At 44.2% G+C, this 17355-nt stretch overlaps 1 protein-coding gene across 1 annotated transcript in view; it reads right to left on the reverse strand.

Moving 5' to 3' along the window:
* Positions 1-274: 274 nt before the first annotated feature.
* The window catches only part of LOC123990379 (POU domain, class 6, transcription factor 2-like), a 29790-nt gene continuing 12709 nt past the window's right edge, over positions 275-17355 (reverse strand). Inside the window, exons 2-3 of the mRNA XM_046290942.1 lie at positions 4271-4368; positions 275-502 (exon numbers count right to left, since the gene is read on the reverse strand). Of these exons, the coding sequence (XP_046146898.1) occupies positions 275-502; positions 4271-4368 (326 nt within the window). The remainder of the gene's footprint in view (positions 503-4270; positions 4369-17355) is intronic.

Genomic DNA, 17355 nt, shown 5'->3' on the forward strand with positions numbered 1-17355 from the left:
TATAGAGAGAAAAGAGGAGAGGGAGAGTACAGTGCACTGTTATAGAGAGAAAAGAGGAGAGGGGAGAGTACAGTGCACTGTTATAGAGAGAAAAGAGGAGAGGGAGAGTACAGTGCACTCTTATGGAGAGAAAAAGGAGAGGGGAGAGTACAGTGCACTGTTATAGAGAGAAAAGAAGATAGGGGAGAGTACAATGCACTCTTACGGAAATAATTATTACACCAAATACATGCATTGTCAAAATGACTGTAAATGTAGTCTCCCACCCTGTCCTCTATAGGTTATCTGCTGAGGCAGCCCTCTTACCTTGCAGGTTCTGTAGGGGAAGCGTCATGATGCCCTGTGCGGCTGCTGCAGCCACCAGGCCCTGGATATTGGCGGTGGGCAGGGAAAGCACAAGACCCTGCTGGCCTCCCAGGTGGCCGCCCGTGTTGAAGGGGATGAGGATGGGCTGGTTCAGGCCTGGCGACCCCCCGGCCAGCTGCTGGGCCACCAGCAAAGACTGAAGAGAAAGACACTGGGTTACAAAAATATGTTGACATTAGTATGCATAGTAAAAACGCAGAGTAAACGGTGATTCACATATTAGCATGCATAGTAGAGAGAGGTTACGTTCGCATCACATTTCACCCATATGTTTATGAGGGCCTCGGGATAATGGAGTGAACCATTCATAAAAATACATGAAGATATTCCCATCAGATTCATCCGAGAGGAATCAACGGCCATCACACATGCAACCACCATTTCACTCAAGTGACAGAGGTGCTCTATAAATCAACGTGTTGAATGCTGTTGTTTTTTTTCTGCTGACATCTGTGCTTTGAAACATGCCACAGCCAGAGTGACAGTCGGAACGCAGTGCTGCTTGCTGGCGTGTGGGGAAAAGGAATCCAACTCCAACCTTTGAAAAAGAGCCGTGCATTTTCCTTTCAGACGGATGCAGAGTGGTTTATATTTCATCACAATGAACACACTTCTGGTACCCTAGAATCAGCCGTTGAATTGTTCCCCCAAGCTTTCATAAATATCAGCACTTTCCCCGTTTGGTGGGAGATACAGTACATCACTGACTTCATGTCAGCATTCACTAATATTAGTCAGAGTAGAATCGGTGCAGTCATAGACACAGACGCTACGATATGTTATCTGAAGTATCGCTAGAAGACATTTGGCACAGTCGAGGAGCCGTTCAAATGTATTTTCACAGCGAGCAGCTCTGCAAATATACAGCCACAAACACATTTTGTAGCACAGTGCTCTGATCCCGGGTTTAATGAATGGTCTTGACACCAGATGTGGAAATGGTTGTAGCACCGGAATACAGAGCAGAGTTAGGACACCCAGATATGTATTACATTTGATATATCATCTATTAGTTCACCAGTTTGTCAGATACAGACTTGATTCTCATAGTGTCATCAGGGGGGAAACAAGCGTTCTGCATCACGTAAAACGACATTCCCAAAAATAGCTGTTAGTGTCTCTACATACAGGGCATGGACATGGAGGAATGGATGGCTCCTTTGTGTCAGAGCCCAGCCTAAATGCTCTTGAACGTCTCAGCCCCTGTATGCCTGTAGTATGCCTGTAGTATGCCTGTAGTATGCCTGTAGTATGCCTGTAGTATGCCTGTAGTATGCCTGGCTGCCCTGTGGCCTCGGTGCTGATCCTTCTCCGCTTGACACCTCCACACTAACCTGAGCCCACGAACCTTTAACGGCACTTGCCAGCTATCTGCTTCTGTTTTGCATGGGGCGCCTGTGGTGAAGGAGCGGAAGGCGGCATGGAGAGGTCGACTGGTGTGAACATGGCACCATCCTCCCAGGCTTGGTGCTGCTGGGTGACAGCGGTGTCACTAAGATAACCCGGCGCCGTGCGGAGAGCGATCACCAGTTTCGACATAATCCCAGTTTTAGGAATGTGATGTTGCATGGGTTTAAAGCCAAGTGGCTGGGTGAGATTGGAAGGTAAACACTAGCATTAAAAAAAGTTACAAATCGAATTGGATCGTGGATTTGTTTGTCCCACAGCTTTGATCAAAGGAGACCAGGGACGAAGCTTGAAATGAATAGTCACTGGCATGGAGAGACCTTTCATTCCAGCAACTGTGTCATGTGAATGTTTTATGTTTTATATAATACTCATTACCGTAGGTTTAAAATGCTGAACGTTTTCAAAATTCACAACAATTATAGTTTGCTTTGAAACACTATAACAAATGATAACAGAAACGAGAGACACGGGTTGACTGCTTTGAACGCAGAACCATCAGGACATTAACAAAGGGGGCCCTTTCGTCAAGACAAGTCACATATGTTTAATCTCGCTTTTTAACGCACATTTCACGTCGAATTGTGGTGGCATATAATCAAAGACAAGTCTTTGAACATTTGATCTTGAATATTTTGATCTTGAAATGAAATGAGATCCCTTCCCCTGACACTGAAGAGTGATACATGGAAGGGAATGATTTAAAAAAAAAAAAAACACAATTCTAAATACATCAAATGTACTTCTGATTTATTATTACAGGCACGTGTCTGCCAGCTTCAGAGCACTTCAAGTAAATAAGACCCCTTGCTATTTGTCTTTCGGCTGTGTTTGTTGCTGTGCGACTCGTGGCTTTTGTGATGGGAAGAGAAGGATAGTTCCGAAATATATTCCATGTTTCCCTAACTTGCTTCTGTAAAACGTGCAAAGTGTGCGTACTAATTGAATCGGAAAAGCTAGCCCCTGACCGCCACCACAAAGTGAGCTTCAATTTCCAGAACATGAAAACAAAACTGTCCTTTTAAAATACCAGACCATTACTGTAAACAGCCCTGTCTGCTTCCTTTGGGTGTCAGTGTGAATAGTTCTGCATTATTTTCCTTTCTCCGTGTTTGTCTTGCCTGTCTCTCCAAAGCAGGTCTAGTGGGGATGGTGTGGTACTGCCTTAGGCATGGCTGACAGCTGAGTGTTGAGGAGTGGGGTCGCCCAGGGAACAGGCACATGTTCTGGTCCAAACCTAAATAAGGTACCCTGCCTCTCTGCATGTGTTCTGGGTGGAGTTGGATGGGGTCTGGATGGGTCTGGGAAGAGCTTTAGACCTGGATGAGATACGCTGCCGCTCTGCCCAATAGGGGCCAGCATGCTCTTCCATCTGACCGGAAGCCCATAGCAATTGCCCATAATCACAGAGTTTGTTATCCTGTGAGTGGGAAACAGGGGGAAAAGCGGATTCATGTTGGGTAAACTACCTTCGGATAATGCCGGTTCGCACAATATCCGGCTCCGAAGTGAGAATCTATCAAAACATATTGATCCCAAAATAGGAGAATTGGTTATGGCATAGGGAGCACCCTTTTTCTGAAAACTGTTAGCTTCACCGAGACTGTACTGACAGCATTAATATATTAGACAGACTGTTGGGGGAACGACCTTCTGAAGCTTATAGGGACTGGCGCAACTAGCTGCACTAAGGCATTTCTATTTTGTCTGATAACCTTGTTTACCATTCATGGATGAAACAGCTATCATGTCTCTCATTATCAGAGTGGCTTTAATCAGTCTGGTTCTCTGTATTTCATTCTGTTGAGCTGAGTGAGGTAATTCAGCAGGGAACTCAGTGAATTAGTCTCTCACGTATCCTCTTTTGTTTACCCTGATGAGGATTGATTCAGTAGCGGAGCCCTTAATGAGTAACACTGAGTGATGTGTCCCAAATAGCAGCCTATTTCCTTTATCAAGCACTACTTTTGACCAGGGCCCATAGGGCTCAGGACAAAAGTACTGCGCTATACAGGGAATAGGGTGTAATTTAGCACGCAGCCACTGAGTGCTGGGAGAGTGGCCTCGTTAGGGAAAGGGAGGGAGGGAAGCCCTATGTCTGCCTGGCTGGCTAGCTGTTCACACTACTGGGTTCAGGGAGGTGACAGTGAGACAGGACTAATGAGATAGATATTCATTAAACAGGGCTGAGCCACCAGGCCAATAAATCCAATCACATAGGCTGACTGTCGTATTGAGCTATTTATTGGGATGCCTGGGGGCAGACGGTGCTTGTGTTGGCATTGAAGGGGGCAGAGGAAATGTAAACAACTCACCATTTATTCAAAAAAATATGTTCATTAAGGTCACATGTCAACTGATTACCTTTGCAGAGGATTTGAAATCCCTCTCAGATCATTTTCATGTTTTGTTGTGTACCTAGTGTGATTGTGTGTGTGGTGCTGGGCGTGTGTGTTTAGGCGCAGGTCAGGAGGAGGTGACATGGAGAACCACTCACCTGTGGTCCTACTGGGTAGGCTGGGTGAGACTGACCCAGATGACACTGTTCTGACGGGCTGTTGCTGGCATCAGACTGGACAGAGCCGTCACGGGCTCCTGGGGGAGCGAAAGAGAGATGGGGAGAGAGGGGGAGTTAGAGAGAGAATTGAATCCCCTGTAACATCAAAACAATCGTAAAACATGCACAAAAAAAACGCATGCACACACAGACAGAGCCAGCTGTGATCACACAGCCTCAAGTACGAAGGGGAGAGGATTTTGTGTTTAAGTGTTTTATCAATAAACGTACTGCCGCCGTTCACAATCAGCCCTGAATAAATGACACGTCAGCTGAGAGGCTCATTGACGGGGAGACGGCGCTCCGATTACAGCGGAGGGATGAGGGATGGATGGCCATGGCGCTGCATAAACTGTGGGGCCCGGCTCCGCATTATTCATCCATTTGCATCGCTGAGCATCATCGCCCATCTAACCCCCCCCCCCCCTTGCGGCTATGAGACACCATTAGACCTGTATGCTACGAAGCCACAGCGGAGTACGGAGGCGCACATCAGACATAGACATGATAATAAGCCTTGCCTGCTGTGTGATGTGATGGCTGGAGGGAAAACAAAGCCACTCAGGGTGGGTGGTGAGACACTGTCTGTGTCTCAAATGACACCCTATTCCCTATGTAGTGCGCTACTTTTGACGAGGGCCCGTAGGGTACTATTTGAGCCACAGATACTGACCATTCCCACTGGGGATAGACGTCAGTTCAACGTCTGGTTTTGATTTACAATTGGTTGAGTTCTCAACGAATGTGAATTCAACATGAAATCAACAAAACATTTCACCATGTCATTGGATTTAGGTTCACAAGTTGGGTGAAAAAACATGAAATTATTTTGTTTGAAATGACATGTTGAGTCAACCATTTTTTGCCCTGTGGGTTTGACTCTCTCAGCATCTCTCAATAGCTCATGCTCAGTTTCTGGGTGATTAATCCCAAGGGTTTTGTGTGATAACATTTTACCAGAAAAGTGCATTGCCACCATAGTACATTCTTTATAGGTCCCTTCTGTTTAGCTATTGCATCTTGTACACTGCAGATTAGACATTCAACTTTGTAAAAGTATCTTCAATCAGATAGTTCAATGATAAACTATTTGCTTTCGTACCACATGGGCTTGGATAACTTTCCTAACGTCCATGCTTTACAAAAGTCCAGTTCATTGACCAAAGAACATAAAGCCTCAAATATCACAAGTCAATAGAAGTAATCAATACAAAGATCTCGTCAAATTGATCTTTCTCTAAATGCAGTCATACATCAATGGTAGGCTACCACACAACAAATCCAATGCATTGTACCACAACACATTCTAACTCACTTCCCTCAAAAACTTCAATTCAAGTTTGTAAAAGAAGTACACAAATCAAGGAAAGTAGGAATGTGAGTGGGAGAGTGCCAGAGAAAGCCAAAGAAAATGAATACACTTGCGTATCTCTTTTCAATTTGGGCAATTTACAAGAGGACTATTGAAGAAAAATCATTGTTTGACCTTCGAAATTGAATTACAAACTTCAAAAGACTAAAATTAGAACATTTGACAGACACAACGTCAAAAATAACGGTTTAAAAAAGCTCTAAACTTAACTGGACATAGGCGTGAAAACGTGCACACTGCGTTTGAGAGTTCCAAGATCTCATTGCCGGTTGGATGTGTGGGACTGGGACTGAACAAATGTGCACATTACATCCAAAACTCCACTCCGCCACACAACATCATCTTATCTATACATAAAATCCAAATAATTGGTGAATGGCATGACCCATCAAATAAACCTTAAGCATTTGAGGCTTGATTTAATTGCCCTGGGGACAAGTCCGCATTTCGAGCTGGTTTCTACATCTGACTCACTGGGCCTGCATCTAGGTATTGGTTCACATAAACCCAAGCTTGTCAACCCTGCAGTCACTTAACATTAGATGGTACAGTCTCTTACCAATTTCACCCATAAAGAGTCAAACATAACCCGACCCAATGCCTTTAATCTTTGTAGAGAAGGAAAAAAACATATTGGAAGACACTATGTCTTTGGCTTTGAACAGCGGAACCCTCGTCTCATCCTAACTCAAACATTCAAAAGAGGTTCAAATAAGTGCATGATGATGAGCCTGGTTAAGGGTGTCTCTTATTTCTCACAAGTATTCTATATGGCATCAATTCACCCCTTACTACTGACTAAATGTTATGTCTTTGAAGACAAGTTTCTTCACGGAATGAAAGGCGGAAGGATCTCATTCATACTCATTCATATTCATGAACATATTCGACATTATCCAATGACATAACTAGCTGCTAATTCATTTAGACAACAGGGCCTACAAGCCTGCGCATCGTCAAGTGTCACATCAGAGAACGACAACCTTGACAGTGGATTTGAACAAAGGCAGCAGCAGTTCCTCTAATGAGCAGATATCCAATTCCATCTCAATATCAGAGATGAAATAACAACGGCTTGACTCTGGCATCCCCCGCTAATCAGAGGGATCACTCTGCTCTATTATTGATGAGCGAATCAGAGTTTACAGAATGCACGACAAAACCATCAATAAGTAATGAACATATGGCTCATAAATGCAGTGGATGCAGTGAATAATGTATTCCGTTTGATAAGCAGCGCAAGGGGGGGCTATGGCTTATTCAATAACTGCTGTATGCCTTTCATTGCGTCATCTCACAATAACTTAGCGGGATGCTGAGAGAAAGCTTGATCCCCTTGCAAATATCTGTGACGTTAACACGTTTAGCTTGGGGAAAGGAATCGATAATAAATAAATGCACGTGCACTTTTCCCTAAGGTGTTTGGGTGTGATTTCTTTAACCAAATTTTAAAGCTGACAGGAGAAATATCCAGGGAGGCCATCTTCAATTCCCTTTTATTACGAGGTTCTTTGTTCTTTGAAGTTATTTTAACCCGTTTATATAATGTGAAGGTTTCTTAAGTGGATTCCAATACTGGCACATGGAATGATAAAATGTTTGCTGATAGGAATGTTTGATGAAAATGTTATACATAGACTAAGTTTAGACTGAAGATTTTAAACATAGACTAAAGGAATTCCTTAACTATTGTGTGCACAAAAATCTAGCACTGAAATTGATGAATGTGTTCACTATATTATTTTGAATAACTACCTCTCTCTGTCACATAGACTTTGCCTTGACCGTAAGGAGCTTATTGCTTGTTAATATAAAATCCCATTTTGTAACCTATTTGTGCTGTTTTTTTAAAACTTAACCCAAAACTATCTCCCACTTTAGTCTAACCACTGTCATTTGTTCTACACTTTACAACAAGAATGATTCCTATTTTAGTGTTGGCGGGGGCTCTGAGGTGGCTTATGGTGCGGAAATATTCCCAATATTGGACACTACACAAATGATCTTGCATTGATCACCTAAGTGGCGACTGGAGAGACACTTTCAAATGGCAGAAGGCTTCGTACGGGGTGCAAAAGAGCTGCATTTATTTGCCATCATCCGTCGCTCTCCTCAATACAGAGGGCTTCCCCGAGGACAACATAGCACAAAACAATAAGTCCGCCATTTCATAAAGCAATCAGTTTGCCACCTACTCTAATGCAACAACTGTTTTACCCATTGACCATCTCAATGAAATGGGTGCTATTAAAGGCTTTGTGTCCCGAGTTAGCTTTTGCCCCAGTGCATTACTGAATCTAGTTTGTGTCCATAAAAGAAACGTTCACATTTAAGCTGTTTTAGTGGCGATTCATTATATAAGTTGTCAAATGTGGGAGAGAGAGCTGCGGTATTGGTTCACGCTTTTCAAGACCAACCAGGCCATCAACGCCCCAACCACCCCCCCCCCCATTTTTAGTAAAGGCTCTTTTTAAAAAGCTGGGCTGAGTGCATGTTATTTCTTTATGGAGCTGGTCTCACATGACATGTAGTATATTCATGACAAAAATATGTGTTGTTGTTCCTTGTCATTGTTTAGTGCTAAACAAATGAGGGTGAACACTCAGGCTGCACCAATCAATGGAGATTCACTGATGATGAGGATCAGGGCATCATACTGAGGCCCGGAAAAATGACAAGTCACATCATACACAAGGTTTAATTCTGTCAATACCAGACCAATTGTGCTGGATTGTTTGGCCATTGATTTCACTAATGCTGCTGAAATGGCTGACACGGCATAGCTTTTATGGGATTGGCACACGGACAAGTATTCACACACGAGAGAGAGAGAGAGAGAGAGAGAGAGAGAGAGAGAGAGAGAGAGAGAGAGAGAGAGAGAGAGAGAGAGAGAGAGAACGAGAGAGAGAGAAAGAGAGAGAGAGAGAGAGAGAGAGAGAGAGAGAGAGAGAGAGAGAGAGAGAGAGAGAGAGAGAGAGAGAGAGAGAGAGAGAGAGAGAAAATGTCAGATTCCCTAGTTCCTACTCATACTGTATAATACTTCAAAAATCCCATGCAAGAGAAGGGCCAGAGCATTTACAGTACTGGATAGTGCACTACAGTAGGCTATAGTTAAATTTGAGTGGCAGAACATTACGTGCTAAAGAATGTTCTACCTGTATCCCTATGTGATAGCAACTTGTGTTAGACTCCAGACTTACAAAGTGTTTTTCATGTCATTCTTCTGTCTTTCATTGAGCACACTAAAGCCCTCAACAATAACCCTGAGTATAATGTGCTGCCAATAACCCCGGGTCCTCTTTGTTAGGCTCCCTGAGGATGAGCAGGAAAGTAATACGCTGTTTAGAGACCCCGAGCGAGAGGAGAGGCTGGCTGGTTACAGGTCAATAGCGTTTTTGGAGTCGGAACACACCAGAGACTGACTGTTGAGTGGTTGGCTGCCTGTAATACCATTAGCTACATTATAGCCCGCTGGAGCCTGGAGAGCTGTCATTTCCTTAATTAAGGACCCGGCGTAGGGGCTTGGTGGTCAGGGGCCGTGCCAGTCTCTCTGGGCTCTTTACATTGAAGTTTGATTTGCTGGAGTTGCAAGGGGCTCCAGAGTTTACAGGCAAAAATATCTTATTCATTAATTATTCCACCAATAAGTGGACTTGTGTAGTCAAGGGGTCGGTTCTCAAAGCAAAGCACAGGGAAGCGTGGATTGTTTTTTTTACCACAGCAATTCCTCAGCCACTACTGGAGTAATTACAATACCACATTGGAAAACATGGGGGGGGAGAGAAAGAGACAGGGAGAGAGTGGCAGCGAGAGAGAGAGAGTAAGAGAGAGAGATGGAGGTACAGAGACGGACTAATGTCTCTGTCTTCCCAGTTTTTACAGGGTAAAAACTACGTTTTTGAAGTGTTGACTCCACTGTTGCTGCTCAATGGATAGCTACTGGTCATTGTCAGTATGTCAATGTATCTGATAACAAGGAAGTAGCATCCTCCCGTAGCTATCCTCTCTCCCATGGCCATGGGTTTCCCTCCAACAGGCTCTCTGAGACAGGGAAGGCCTGCTCATACCTGCCTCTCCCTCTGCAGTGAAGGGGACCCGGAGCTGAGGAGGCTGGAGAGCACAAGAGGGACAGGATGAGGTGAATTGGAGAGGAGGGGGAATGTTCATCTCAAAGGTCGAGAAAGAGAGGGTGTGATGAAGAGAGAGAGAGACGGGTTGGGGGGGGGGTGGAAAGGAGGAAGAGGGGGAGAGTTAGAGAGAAAGGGAGAGGGCATTTGCGCAGGCAAGCTCTCAGGGGAGTAGAACACTTTGCACATGAGCACATCTGTTGCGGCCTCTTCTCCTCATTCCCCTAGCAATGTCAACCTGATTACCTCAGGGTTGAAAGAGACAAATAACAATCCTACATTATTCCTCATCCTTTTATGTCCATCAGCGCAGCGTGGATGGTGAAATCAGGGCCTGCCTGAGAGGGCTCTAAGCCTGTTAGGAGATGAGGAGAATACTGAGGTGCCTCCCTCTCTATTGATGGGCAACTCTTTTTAAATGACTTAAATTATATTTGTGGTAAATAGGATTCCGCCTGATCTGGTGCCCCCTTCATCCCTGTCCTGCACGAAGGTCTCTTTTCAGCCATGGCCCTCTGTCTGCATCTCCGTCCAACGCGTTTTCTTCACAGCACTGGTTTTAATGTATCTTCCTTTACCTCTGTCTCAAACAAAGGAAACGTGTGGAATAGCGCGGCTTCATGTTCAAAATGGCAAATAAGTGACTAACAATTATACGCTATTCATTCCAAAAGTATCAAGGAAAGAAACCGTTATAGCTATGTGAAATATTCACAATCCTAGAATTACTATAGGCAGAACATAGACAGCACATAGTATGTACGGAGAATGCAATGCGTCCAAAGAGCGGCAGCCAGTGGCGTCTGTGGGTGGGGACGGGGACAGGGAACAGGGGCCGGTGCGGGGGGGTTACTAGACACCCACATGTCACACTTGACACATCACCCCCCTCACCCGCCCTAAGGCTATCCAACACTAACACTACTGCTGCCTCTCTGTCCCACTTCCCGGAGGGGGGGGGGGGGGGGGGTGTTCGGAACTGAGAACCGGCCCTCCATGCTCTCTAACAGAATTTCCCCAGCAGCTCCCAACATCCTCATAGTGCCGTCACGCTGCGGAGGGAGGGGAGTGTACAGGATCGACTATTGCTTTGAAGCCCGTAACTCCATTCCCCAAGAAAAGAAGCGTCACAATGTTATTCCACATCCTCAGATGCGAAGGGGGGGAGAGAGAAAAAACGAATAACTTCTCGCTAGCCTGGATCTCCACACACCCTTTTCTCTTCCTTCAATCTTTGGTTTCAAAGGAAACGAATCTGCCGGAAGGACAGAAGGTTATGCATTAGTACTGGTCATTGCTCAAAGAGGGAGAGCTATAAATAATAAAGGGTTGTGAAGGACACGCGGACTGTAGGATGGATACATCTCCGGTTCACGCCTCACAAGTGAAAGACAGCGTTGTAATTTCAATTCCTGAAAACGTGACCCCTTTCCCAGCTTCAATTACATCCCTACAACACCGACCATGTCAACGCCAACGAGTTGCGACGTTTCTTTGTTAGTCCGACATGAAGAGTTGGTTGATCTTGTTTATGGAGACTATGAAATACATTTTTCTTTGAAAATTGTTATATTCATCTCAAAAAGACTGAGCATGCAGAGAGCAGAATGAAGTGCATTTTAATATTCATTAAATGTCCTCTACCACTGGCAAATGTGCCCTTAATGTAATTTACTCCACAATAAGGTTAACAATTAATTTCTACAGTATATGCACAATATATTGGACGGATTATAATGTCAGTCACTTTGACGTACTCAGTGTCACCAGGAATGTAATCTACATGACCGGGGTGTCTATTTGTAAAACAGATGACCTCTGCCTGTCAATCTCAGAAAGAGCACCTCCTTGTTCCTCAATGCTATCTGAGCTGTGATGGTGACGATGGCAAGGATAGCAGACGGTCGCTCTGGGCGCATTAGCGAATGTATTACACCTGCTCTATAGGGCACGCATTAAGCCGCTTTTCAAGTTTGCGGCACAGACATCTGAAATCCTCATTAATGAGATCCACCTCCTGGGGAGAAAGACTCGTAGTCCTCCCCAGCTCTCGGCCTTCTTTATCCTTAGGTCTTATTTACTGTTACTGAGCCGGTCCCATTTCCACACTTGCCTCTACCACTTTATTACTTAACCCCGGCGCATCAGAACATTACAGGCCTCTTTGCATTAGCAAGCAGCCAAACAGCTCCACTCACTCACCCTGTTCACTAAGCTGATTTACAGAAAGAAAATGGTGAGTGTGGAGGGATGCCTCCAGCCGTGTGTGTCTGTGTATGCAGAGGGGTGGAAAGGGAAGTTGAAGGGAACGAGGGGATAAGGAAGAAGTAGGAGATAGTTGTAGAGAATGTTGGTATGAAATGAAATACATGCCGATCCTAATAAAAGTGAACAGGTTCTTCCGAGTGATAACCATATTTTTATATTGGTATTAAGGACAACTATCACAGTGATCCAATTCACTTAAGTGATTTTAGCGAGGTACTGTACAGTAGCTACCGGATTGTAAAAAAAAAGCACACATTTAGTCATAAATATCTTATCTTATCGAAATGAATGACTAACTGATCTTACGAAACACAACAAATAAAGACGTGAGTCTTTCTAGGCTTTTTCTTCGGAATGACCCCCAATCGCATAAATCGATAGAAGATGATTTTTTTCTCTCCTCTTTTTTAGTCTGTAGGTGACCTTTCTGAAAATGTTCCTCCATTTTGGCAGAATCGGTATAAGTGCAGGCCATTTCATGTAGACAGTAAGTGTATGAAATGAGTGGCCTTGTCCTTCTAGCCAGGCTGTTTTTGACGGCATGATGATGGAAGCGTCACATCCTAGGGAGAGTAAATGCAAACTGACAAGAGGAGCCTGTGGTTGCGGAATATAATACCGAATTGTGCTCTGTATGTCTTATTATCTTGTCTGTTGATGTTTGAAAGGGGGAGATTTGCTTGAGAGCGGAAGACAGAATCTGTACACAGCCCAACCATCTCGTCCTCATGCCGGGGACGAGCTTTCCCACCTAACATCCACTTTTCAGGATGTTTGTGGTGCCTCGTGGCTTTTGATAGCTGGAGTGGAAGACTATTTGCACAGCCATGAGGAATTAGCCTTTAAAAAGGAGAGAAACCATTTCACCAGTGAAACGAGCATGGCTGGGTGTGGTAGACAAACATTACTCATTACGCTTTACAAACAAACATTACCAATGACATTGTCTACCAGTGTTTCCTTTTACACAACCGCCTGGGCCCTCACAACTAGGTTTGCAAAGAGACTGGTCATTTACCAAAGTTACTGGAATCTTCAGTAATTTGGTAATTAACAGAAAATCCACTCCAGGACCTTGAAATGCTTCTTTTTACGAAGCCACTCCTTTGTTGTGTGTTTGGGATCATTGTCATGCTGAAAGACCCAGCCACGTTTAATCTTCAATGCCCTTACAGATGGAAGGAGGTTTTCACTCAAAATCTCACGATACATGGCCCCATTCATTCTTTCCTTTACACGGATCAGTCGTCCTGGTCCCTTTGCAGAAAAACAGCCCCAAAGCATGATGTTTCCACCCCATGCTTCACAGTAGGTATGGTGTTGGAGAGAGAACCAACTCACACTGGTCTACTCGGAGGCTGGGAGGGGTTATTAACCAGGAAGGAAGGGAAACGAGACTTTGGATGCAACTCAGCATTCTTTGTCCTCCAAACACGACGAGTTGAGTTTTACCAAAAAGTTATATTTTGGTTTCATCTGACCATATGACATTCTCCCAATCTTCTTCTGGATCATCCAAATGCTCTCTCGCAAACTTCAGACGGGCCTGGACATGTACTGGCTTAAGCAGGGGGCCACGTCTGGCACTGCAGGATTTGAGTTCCTGGCGGCGTAGTGTGTTACTGATGGTAGGCTTTGTTACTTTGGTCTCAGCTCTCAGGTCTCTGCTCCTAACTGAACCTTAACTCTCTCACTTTGTTGACACAGGAATAGTCACTGAATAAAGAATCACTGAATATCATTCTCATACTCTTTTGGTTATTTTCCTCTGCTGCCTCAACAAAGTTAGCACTTAACAAATTATACTTGGTGAATTCTGAACATTCACTCTCTATAGCTCCTCGCATCCCAGCTGAATATAGACACTTTCAACCACTTTCAGGTCATTCACTAGGTCCCCCGTGTGGTTCTGGGATTTTTGCTCACCATTCTTGTGATCATTTTGACCCCACAGGGTGAGATCTTCTGTGGAGCCCCAGATCGTGGGAGATTATCAGTGGTCTTGTATGTCTTCCATTTCCTAATAATTGCTCCCACAGTTGGTTTCTTCAAACCAAGCTGCTTACCTATTGCAGATTCAGTCTTCCCAGCCTGGTGCAGGTCTACACTTTTGTTTCTGGTGTCCTTTGACAACTCTTTGGTCTTGGCCATAGTGGAGTTTGGAGTGTGACTGTTTGAGGTTGTGGACAGGTGTCTTTTATACTGATAACAAGTTCAAACAGGTGCCATTAATACAGGCAACGAGTGGAGGACAGAGGAGCCTCTTAAAGAAGAAGTTACAGGTCTGTGAGAGCCAGAAATCTTGCTTGTTTGTAGGTGACCAAATACTTATTTTCCACCATAATTTGCAAATAAATTCATTACAAATCCTACAATGTGATTTTCTGGATTTTTTTTTCTCATTTTGTCTGTCATAGTTGAAGTGTACCTATGATGAAAATTACAGGCATCTCTTATCTTTTTAAGTGGGAGAATTTGCACAATTTGTGGCTGACTAAATACTTTTTTTGCCCCACTGTACATGTGATAAGGCCAGAGAGAGGGCCAGAGATAATTACAGACACCTGTGATAATCTGAAGTACCCAAACGGGCCACTAGATGACTCGTGATAGATTATATAAAATCCTTGAAAGATACCAAAATTCCAGTAGTTTACTGGTAAAGTTTCCAGTAGCGTACACTCCCTTCGCAAACCTACTCACAACAATCAACCAAATTCGAGAACCCCTAGAAAGTTGACACCTTCACTTCAATCAACACTTTTTTCCCTGCAGAAATCAAACTTCAGTAAGTATCCACTTAACTGTAAAAAAAATCCTACCAAATCCAAGAGCATCACTGTACTCTATACAACGCAGTTCCTCACAAATAACCTAACTGAACCTTAACTCTCTCACTTTGTTGACACAGGAATAGTCACTGAATATCATTCTCATACTCTTTTGGTTATTTTCCTCTGCTGCCTCAACAAAGTTAGCACTTAACAAATTATACTTGGTGAATTCTGAACATTCACTCTCTATAGCTCCTCGCATCCCAGCTGAATATAGACACTTTCAACCATACGGCCAAGGACATGTGTTCGTTGACCACCGCATGGATATATTCAGATTGATGGTGTGAACCTGTATTGTGCATTTTATGACAAATACCACTATTATGTGTATATTGAGTACATTGTCACCATCCACCAACATGCTGATGAAAATGACACACAAAAATAATAAACTTTCCTTTGCTGTTCTATTAATTGAAACTGGCAACACTGTGAAGAGTCGCCTCGAGAAATGGGTGGGAAGTTCTTAAGTCCGTCAACAGCAAATAACATTGTGTATTTTTGTCTAATACCAGGGGCTTCTTCAACCAAATAAAACCTAGAGTATCTGAACTGGCTCATATGACTAGCTCAATTACCATTATGCAGAAAAGGGGTTTGTTCAAAGAGCTGAACTTAATACATACATACTCAATCCCGAGGGTGGTGTGGAGATACATGGGCAATCATAGCTTGAAATAATTACTATAATTTTCTTGGATAGTGAGTTGGGGTCAAAATGTAACTGAGAATATCAAGAGTCAGGATTTCTCTAAACATCCCAAATGTTCTCTACTTGGACACAAGAAATGACACGACAATACATTTGAGAGGGAAACGCTGGAGCATTGGAGATTCACACACATTATCAACCACTTTAAACAGCGGGTACCGTGAATTGAAGACTATTCATTGTATTTCTGATTAAGAAGAGACGCATATCCATACCGTACCTAGAATAGGCCTACTGTACATGCATCTGTTGTCTACGGCAACGGAGACTCAAGGAGTCTGATAAGAGAACATTGCCCTACACCCACATCTAAGGCTAAGAATAATACTGTAACATAGGCTACACATGCATAAACAAACGTGTGTGTGTGTACATAGATGCATATACAACCTTGGCATAATATTAGACTTTTACCTTCCTGTGAGAAACCATCCTCCTGTCATCCACTATGCCCTGTGACCTGCATGTAGGGGAGCTGTGCTGCTTTGTCAGAGGAGTTGGGCTCTCTCTCTCTCTCTCTCTCTCTCTCTCTCTCTCTCTCTCTCTCTCTCTCTCTCTCTCTCTCTCTCTCTCTCTCTTTCTCTCTTTTTTCTCTTCACCATCTCCTGACTGCTCCACATATCCTGACTGTCTCAAAGCTGTGCCTAGTCTCAGGGCAAGTGAGTCGTGCCAGCCTGCCCAGAGCCGCCCCCCCCGCACAGCCTACGGGCCGAGCCATGCCATCCCTCTATCGGCCTCACACAGAGACTACTGTACTTCCGGCGCCGACAGAGATGGCTGCCTCGCTTCGCGTTCCTAGGAAACTATGCAGTTTTTTGTTTTTTTTACGTGTTATTTCTTACATTGGTACCCCAGGTCATCTTAGGTTTCATTACATACAGTCGAGAAGAACTACTGAATATAAGAGCAACGTCAACTCACCAATCGTACGACCAAGAATATGACTTTCCCGGAGCGGATCCTGTGTTCTGTCTTCCACCCAGGACAACGGAATGGATCCCAGCCTGTGACCCAAAACAACTACGTCGTAAAAGAGGCAAACGAAGCGGTCTTCTGGTCAGGCTCCGGAGACGGCACATCGCGCGCCACTCCCTAGCATTCTACTCGCTAATGTCCAGTCTCTTGACAACAAGGTTGATGAAATCCAAGGGTAGCAGAGGGACATCAGGGACTGTAACGTTCTTTGCTTCACGGAAACATGGCTCACTCGAGACACGCTATCGGAATCGGTGCAGCCAGCTGGTTTCTCCACGCATCGCGCCGACAGAAACAAACATCTTTCTGGTAAGAAGAGGGGCGGGGACGTATGCTTTATGGTTAACGAGACGTGGTGTAGTCACAACAACATACAGGAACTCAAGTCCTTCTGTTCACCTGATTTAGAATTCCTCACAATCAAATGTCGACCGCATTATCTACCAAGGGAATTCTCTTAGATTATAATCACAGCCGTATATATTCCCCCCCAAACAGACACATCGATGGCTCTGAACGAACTTTAATTGACTCTTTGCAAACTGGAATCCACACATACTGAGGCTGCATTCATTGTAGCTGGGGATTTTAACAAGGCTAATCTGAAAACAAGACTCCCTAAATTGTATCAGCATATCGATTGCACAACCAGGGCTGGTAAAACCTTGGATCATTGCTATTCTAACTTCCGCGATGCATATAAGGCCCTCCACCGCCCTCCTTTCGGAAAAGCT

The sequence above is a fragment of the Oncorhynchus gorbuscha genome, linkage group LG12 (assembly GCF_021184085.1).
Source record: "Oncorhynchus gorbuscha isolate QuinsamMale2020 ecotype Even-year linkage group LG12, OgorEven_v1.0, whole genome shotgun sequence".
Lineage (NCBI taxonomy): Eukaryota > Metazoa > Chordata > Actinopteri > Salmoniformes > Salmonidae > Oncorhynchus > Oncorhynchus gorbuscha.